Source organism: Megalops cyprinoides, chromosome 7 (assembly GCF_013368585.1).
Source record: "Megalops cyprinoides isolate fMegCyp1 chromosome 7, fMegCyp1.pri, whole genome shotgun sequence".
Taxonomy (NCBI): domain Eukaryota; kingdom Metazoa; phylum Chordata; class Actinopteri; order Elopiformes; family Megalopidae; genus Megalops; species Megalops cyprinoides.
In genome coordinates this window covers 33,669,205-33,677,453 of record NC_050589.1, presented here as the reverse complement: position 1 = coordinate 33,677,453, position 8,249 = coordinate 33,669,205, and the positions used below count along the sequence as shown (strand labels likewise).

Here is an 8,249-nt window from a genome sequence, read left to right as displayed (position 1 = left end):
ACGGAAGCATGGGAACTGTGTTCAGCTTTCTGAGTGTAAAGATGTGAAGGCGAGTTAGGTACACTGAGTTGTTTGGTTATATAATTCACACCTAAGACATCTCTACAACATCGTTTGTTGTTTTCTGTCAGCGGAGGGCCTCTGGAGTCCACTTAGCTTTTAGTTTTTGAGTGGGGGATGATGAAATGTCGGCTCCCTGTACCAAACAACAGAAGAGAGGTGTGCTAATTAAAGGTTGAGTATTTTGTTGTTGTTGTTGTAGCAAATGTATTGTCTATCTATTTCTTTATCTCTCACTCTCTACCTACCTATCCGTCTGTCTGTCTGCTTGCATATTTGTCCATCAGTCTTTGTTCAGTTATTCATTCATTTATGCATACTGACACAATTTGCACGTGGACTGGAATTTATTCACACACATTATTATTGCCCAGATGAGATTCGCAGGCGGGGAGCGGTAGTGAGTGAAGCATGGTCGTTTTCTTTATGTGTCTGCTCTCAGAATTAGGGATAGAGCTGTGTTATACTTTTGAATTCAGTTCGACACGGTCCAAGATCAATGGGAAGGGTCAGTTGTTAGACTGGCTTCTCATAAGTGATAATCTACGACCCAGAACTGGGTGTTTTGTAATTTGGCACAGTCCTGGTTAGAACAGAACGTCCAAAAGTGATCAAGTGTTTGGAACCTGATTAAAAGCTGTCTCGTTTCCCCGGTAATTAGTCAAGCATTCTGTCAGCAGAGTTTTTATTTTTGTAAGTCTCTCGGATAAGAAGTTACGAACAGACACCCGCTAATTATTTCTGGATGGTGTGAAATCGACGCACTTCGGACTGCGCAAGGGAACGACCCTACGCGCAAGCGACACAGGCAAACGAAAAGAGGGAGGGTCTGCCGTGTCTCTCATGGTATCTCAGCGCTCCCACCCCCATCTGTGTGTCGGACTGCCAACCCGTACAGAGTGCAGCTATCCCAGGAATGTGTTGAACATGGCTGCCGGGATGAAGGCACAGAAAACTGGACTGCTGGAGCTCAGAATCTCCGCGGATCGGTGGGTCCGTGTGCTGGCTTGTCTCACCGAGGAGACTTTGACGGTCAGCCAGAGTGAAAGCGCCTCGGAGCCGGTCAACCCTAATCCCGTCGGAGCAGTGAACGGGGACCCGTCCAACCTCGGAGTCAGTCCTCCAGTCCCAGAATCAATCACAAACGTCAAGCGCACGGTGCGAGTTACTAAGCAAGATGTGGGTGGACTAGGAATTAGTATTAAAGGTGAGTAGCAAGCAAAGATTTAAACATGCTCGTGTTACATCTTTCCGTTTGCGAAACCGTTTGAAATGTCACTTTATCGTAGGAATGAGAAAAGTTTAAATGATGTCGCCGTGATCTAAGGGCACACAATGCATTTAAAACCAATCGCGACAATACATTTAATATTCCTCTAACGAAACAATTTGCTGACCTTGTTGAAGTAATGGTGACGCTGTGGATTGTAGCGAGCTTGTTATTTTCGAATGGCTACTTTATGAACGACAGACCGTTGCTCTTGTGTTTAAGTAAGCGAGTGACACATCACTCGAGCCTACTGTTGATCGTCAGAACGAGACTGAATGGAAGTTTCCGAAGTGCAGTTCTGTTACAAAATTTGACTTCTATTTATACCTATTCCCCTCAAAATGCACGACATCTTATAATGTAAACCAGCTAAACTACACTACGCAAGGTGTAACTGAGAATCTGGAAGCAGTTTAATCACATTGCTTGATGTTTGAATGCACTTTAAAAGCTGCTCCTTTTAATCGCTTTTTTGGACTTTCCAGCAAACCCACAGACGTTTGATCAGAGGACAAAAACAAACAAAACACTTTTTCCAAGACAAATTAGCCTTTTCCGTGTACGTTTTTGCATGTTGTGGAGGGGGCGAGTTCTTAGTGATAAAGGTGTATTTTAAGATGGGCGTAATAACCGAAGGAGGCAGTTGTTTTTCATACTTTTCATTCGACTATATTTAAGCACTTAAGCACCAAACAGCAAAAGCACAGTGACCCCGTAAAATTTCCAGCCTAATCTGTTTGTTTCACGGTCACCCTTACCCAAGAACTATTTGCAGTGCCGTACAAGGTTCATTTGTGCATCGCACCATTGACTGGATCAAATGCGGTAAGGCCCCTTGCTCCACCAATCCCTGGTTTCCAGACAGGGATTCGAGCCGCTCTTTACAGCGCTCCATACTGTCCTACGCCATGCTACTCTCCTTACCCACTGTAGTTCATATAACAAGTGCTTGTGCAGTGCAAATCTGAAACACTTCCTGAAAGTGAGGTATGAAAGTGGCCATTCTTTGTATTGGTCCATTCAAGTCAGCAATTTACAGAATATGGTGGCATCACTCATTATGGGGTTCATGAAGCCTCACACTCCCATCATTACCTAGTAATATACTGCACACAAATAATACATTGAGGTCTAAACCACTGACACCACAGGTGTTGATGACACTGTAGTCATTCAGGTAATTAGGCCTATATATGATTAGATTGAATTAATGTGCTTTGCAGCTTCCTACTGTTTTTGTTGTTACAGTGACATTGATAAATTAATGTTTTGAGGGTATTATCTTCCATTTGCAATCAATTTTGTTTATCACAGTTCATCTAGAGAGTCTGCTTTCTGTTTTGAAGGAAGGCACTGGCCTGTGGGTGGCTGGAAGACATTAGAATTTGATAAGGGCTGATTAGTATCCAATCAACACCAAGCAAATGGAGGCATATTTGAAGGCATCCAATTAAGTTACCAGGATCCAGCTGTGTGTCAGCTATCTGAGTGCACATATGCCGTTTGTGTGGAATGCCATGTTCATGTTTTCTCCTAGTAGGTAAGCAAGTCTTCTTTAGTAGGTCGTCTATACACTGCCATGCATGGAAATAGGAACCACAAAAGCGCAAATATTTAAAAGGTCTGGATCTGACTTGCTGTTGAGGTGAATGGAGACGACAGGTGATGCAACACCGACTACAACGATTTGTGCCAAAGGAGTCTGATTGAGTCATTTCAGACAAATCTATCTCTCAAGTGTCAAGTCTCAAGTGCAGCGCGCCCCGTCCACGTTTCCGTGAGAAGGAAAAGACAACCCGTCACAATGCCGCGCTGATTGGAATGCAAAAGCTGCAAGGCATGGGACCACACCAGCCAAATATACAGCACATATGATTAGACTCAATTACGCACTCAAGGTGTGTACTTGGCAGTTGTGAAATTGATCACAGTCGGAGGTATGAATTTCCAGATAAGTTTCTTTTTTTCTCCTGCCGTTGGCAGGGTTTGTAGGAATGAGGTGGATTTTCCAAAGTCTATGCACCGTTTTTCTTTTTTATTTCCCCGGGTGTGCGGGCTGTGGTGTGTGCTCGGTTGAATCTTGTCCAAAAGAATTGCTTGTGTTCTCTCAGAGGGGTCCATTCTGCTCTTCTGGTTGTGCATCTGGCACTAAAGCTGCCTAAGTGAAGTATCCCACAGGTACCGGCAGAGCCACAACACCTTCACCACAGCACCCCATTACGGGTAAAACAAAATCACATTTTCCCTAATGGGATGCTAAACGCATGTGTTCCGCAGTCCTCAACCAAGCGTTATGCAAAATACAGTCATTAAGAGTTACACCATATGGCGTTAAACTCCAGCAAAAAAAATTAACATAATTATGTTGCCTGGAAGATACACAGAAGTATGTCTTCCTGGTAAAGTGACTGGGTAAACTGCCACAGACGTGTGAATGGTGCAGCAATGGGCTGTGAAGGAGCTCTTGGGGTCTGAACAAACAGAGTACTACCCGCCATCCCTCTGCCTGGAGCCGTCTGTCCGGGGGCCTCTGTGTGTGGTCCATGCCGGCCGGAGGTGGAAGCTTGCCTCGGAGCATGCCGGTGATGATTACAGGAGCGGGCGCGCCCTGGCTCGGGAACGGCTGCTCGGCCTTGGCTCCAGCGAGGCCACGCCTTGCCATTTGGCCCGCGCGTAGAGCAGAAGTGAAGGACAGGGAGATCAGGAGGGCGAGTTCGTGGACTGAAGGGGTGCTTGTTTCAATTAAAAAGAGTGAGAGCCGATGTCAGCTCTGTTTCTAGGTGTAGTCAAACTGCAGGGTGAGATCTGTGTGCAAATGAGAATTGCACAGCTCTGGTATTCTGTTATGTAATGAGTGTTATAAACTCCCATTGAGCAGAAGATTCAGTCGGTGAAGCTGGGCTTTAACACGTTATTTTCCTTCATTTATGTTACATTATCCTGACTTTTGAGGGTTGGGTGCAGTTATTCCTCCGAAGCTCCTCAAGTGCAACCTGGAGTGAAGGGGGTGACTGGAGATTTGACAGCAAACATCTGACACTAAAACTCCCTACCGAGCAGTTTCTGGAAGCGTCCTGTCTTTCCCCCTTCTCAGAAATAATTCCACAGACAGCCATCCTTGACCATCAGGGGAATTGGTTAATCAGCAGACAGATGATTGGTGTGGATATTGTCCATATGACTCGCGGCTACCTGTCCCAGGTGCATATGGCCGGATGGTGGAGCTTGAGCTTTCATCTGCTCCTCAAGACATAGATGTGTGGGTGGGCAGGTTTTTTGTAAAAGTGTAGTATCTCCAGACCAACATCATGTGAAGGGGCTGTGGTGAAGTCTGTTTGAAGTTATGGATTTTGATCTTGTCTGAACACAATGAGATTGGTCATATCGGCTGTGTGCAACAGCCTGTGGCCTGAGGCCTGGGTGGAGAGCTCCATCATAGTGGGCTCAGCCCTGCCCTGCCACCCAGCCTTTGTCAACTGTCCAGGACATGATAAGAGGGGATAGGGGAGTGTTTTTGTAGGTTGACCACTGTAAAATCACATTCAGCAGGAAGTGGTGTGATGTTTGCCGCAGTAGTACAGTAGATTTTTTGCAGTTAGGCAATCGCATAAGAATACCTGGGTCTTTATTTCTCTGATTCTGTTATTTTCAATGACAATGTTTTAAGTTGTTAAATTTACCCATGCATGCCTGCCATGTTTTTAGAATGAAACTGTCATTGTTAAGAAAGCTATCTCTCCTACCTCTCACATGGCTGTAATCATGGTATATGTCAGTGTCAATATGAATAGAGATATGTCTCACAACAGAGCTTTCAAATTACTAGTGGTCTCGTCAGAATCCCCTTTAGAGGTACACACTACTGGAACTTTGTCATTTAGCATATATTCTGAACATAACAAAACATCAAATGCCACATTAGCATAAGAAGATAGAAGTAGTTGGAGAACGTATCGATCAACCTGACCTCAGAGGAGGAAAAACTAGACGGACTGTGACTTCAATCAGAGAGGTCACGCCGTTCTTGGCCAGTATGCAAAATCGTTTCCTCGGTCGCACCTGGGGCTGGTTTCGTTTGGCGTGGCATGGAATGAAAAGGCATCTGTGGAAGCCATTCGGACTGAAGTTTATTTACTCAGGTTTTTGAGCGGCTCTCACCGGATGAAAACCGCACTTTTCGGAGTGCATGATTACCGAACAGCCTAGCTGATGTGGCAGTCTCGCAGATGCCATCAGACGCTGAGATGGCCTTCGTACTGTGTTCTGAAAAAAAGATAAACAGAACAAAACAGACAAACCCAGGAACACTGAGAGCCGAAATGGATGTTCAGTTTTAGTGTTTTGTGTTTGATGTGCTCTACAGCCAAGGTAAAAGCCTGGATTCTCATAACGTTTTAATGTTGCTGGCTCAAAACTAGTAGTACTAGCTCTACAGTAGCCATAAAGACTGTTTAGCCTCCTCTGATCTTTTTCTTTTGAAAAGCCAGCCTACCCGCTGGGATCATTAGCAGGAGTACTCTAGTTGGTAGAAAAAAATATTGATGAGGTTCAGTGCTTTCTTGAGCCAGGTCACACCCCCGGCCTCTGCAAGAACACCTCCTTGGTCCTGCATAGAGGGACTGTAAAGCCAATATCGTAAAAGCAGAAGGGAATGATTACAACAGTATACAGCGGAACTCTCACTAGTTTGTTTGAGAAAATAATAAAGATTTTTTTTCCATCTTTATAGGAGGCAAGGAAAACAAGATGCCCATACTCATCTCGAAGATTTTCAAAGGGCTGGCAGCCGACCAGACGGGAGCGCTGTTCGTGGGCGACGCCATCCTCTCGGTCAACGGCTACAATCTGCGGGAGGCCACACACGATGAGGCCGTCCAGGCCCTGAAGAAGACGGGCAAGGAGGTCATCCTGGAAGGTAAGGGGAGACGACAAACTACACCTAAACTACAACTAAAACCTTTTGAGCTACACTATTATTTCAGAGCTGCGGCGGGGGAGAAGGGGTGGACTGGATCATTCTTAAAGGTTATGTCCTCTCTTAATGAGTGGCGGTGGGGCCCGCAGAGCCAGGGGTGACTGTGGCGTTTTCCTCAGGAACCCCCGCGAGAGGCGGGGGGAGATCTCGGGGAGGGCGCTGCGCGGAGGTCACTTTAGTTCACCTGCTTCCCACAGCACCGGCAGGCGGTGCCGCGCGCAGCCTGTGTGTAATGCGATAGCAGGCAGAGGCCGGGGCTAATGCTTTCCACAGCTTTCTCGTGGAGGGAGGGCCGCGGAAAAGTCTAGAGCACCTCCGCTCGCCTCGGTTCCGAGGCCCCCTCGCAGAGGCACAGAACAGCCCGAGGCCCTAGATTTGTGAGAATGATCCGTTACGTGTTAAAGATTTTGATCCAGCCCCATCAAAGACACAGTATTTGTGACTGTACAGTAACCGTTTCATACATTTTGCTGAATTATCTGCATTGGTGTTATGTGAATTGAGGATGTGTGTATGGAAATGGCTGTGGATGGATTCAGAGGGAATCTCTGGAAATTTATGACTAATTGCTGTTACATTTGGCTCCAAATATTATGCTGTGGAGAACTTTAAGTGTTTCACCTGAATTTCAATGTGTAAATGTTTGTATAAAAAGTGCTTTTAAGTCATGCTGGTTAAGGGCTTCTTACCAGCACAAATAAATAACTATAATGACACCCAAGATGATGGCGCTACAAGTGATTAATGGGCTGGCAGGGTGTGCGTTGTAAAAGAGGACCATGGTATCCATTCCAGACTGAGACGGTTTAGCGTCAGCAGGCCTGTTCCCGGCGGGCGGTCGCCGCCTCGCGCTTGGGCCTGGTCCACCTGGCCCTCGCTCACCGCTGGGATGGTGTCATGCTCCGAGGGGTTTTCGAGCCACAGGCAGGCGCGGGTTTCTGAGCTGTGTTCCAGAATGCGGTTAAAAAGCGTAGGGGGGAAGAACAATTTTTGGCCGCCTATTAAACGCCACCCACCCGCCTCTCTCTTTCCTCCATCGTGTCCAAGCCAAATCGCCCAGAGAGGCGTTGGAGAAGGAAGAGGAGGAGGAGAAATGGAAGGAACTTCAGGATGTAAAGCTTGTGAAAGCGGTGCTTGTGAGCAGTCCTGATAATGTCGCGCGGGATGCATTCACGCCAGCTAGCTTTGATCTCACTGTCTAGAACAAAAAGAGGAAAACCTCTGTTTGATGTTTCTATCGATACTCTTTCTCTTTCTGCATATCTCCCAGACCAAAGTGTGCCTGCAACAGGTCATTTATTGTATGATGGCCATGATTGTTCCTTTGAGCGTGCTCTGCATTGCACAACTCGAGTGATTTTGGGGTGGGTCCATGCATTGGTCTGCAAGGCCACTGATTGGATAAATACACTGATAGTGTAGAGATTGGCAAGGGTGAAAACAGAAGCTGCATCAGTCTGGGTGATCATGCAGAAGGCACCCCTGACCCCCTATGGTGGAATGCAAATATAGTTTTTTTCTAATCCTTACAAAATGTCCTGGGTGGTGTTTAAGGTAGTGCAAGATGCTCTGTGTTGTACTGCTGTAGCCCTTATTGTCTGCACAATGATTGGCTGGGTTCCCTTTATTAATCTCCCAATTGTGTCCAGGGCATTCTGGGTATGTGTTTTATGTTGCCACTGTGGAGCGGATGAGTGTGGTGTAATATGATCCTGTCCTTGTCTGCAGTAGACTGGTTTTGCATGTAAGTCGTACAGGAAAACAGTCTCTATTCAACAGGTCTCTAGTCAATCGAGTGACTGTATCATGCTTCCCCCCCTCGGGGCATGTCAGAGGAGGAAAGGCGGCGCTCGAATCTGACAGGCCCTCTCAGTGCGCCACCCGCCTCTTGATAGCCCCACAGGAGACCTTCCAATCCCATCTGCACCTCGCTGCCACCCGGAA

At 46.6% G+C, this 8,249-nt stretch overlaps 1 protein-coding gene across 1 annotated transcript in view; it reads left to right on the top strand.

Annotated features, from left to right (window-relative positions):
- The first annotated feature begins 780 nt into the window (after positions 1–780).
- The window catches only part of LOC118780648 (alpha-1-syntrophin-like), a 25,052-nt gene continuing 17,583 nt past the window's right edge, over positions 781–8,249 (top strand). The window contains exons 1-2 of the mRNA XM_036533264.1: positions 781–1,267; positions 6,060–6,245. Coding sequence (XP_036389157.1) covers positions 904–1,267; positions 6,060–6,245 — 550 coding nt within the window. The 5' untranslated portion in view covers positions 781–903. The remainder of the gene's footprint in view (positions 1,268–6,059; positions 6,246–8,249) is intronic.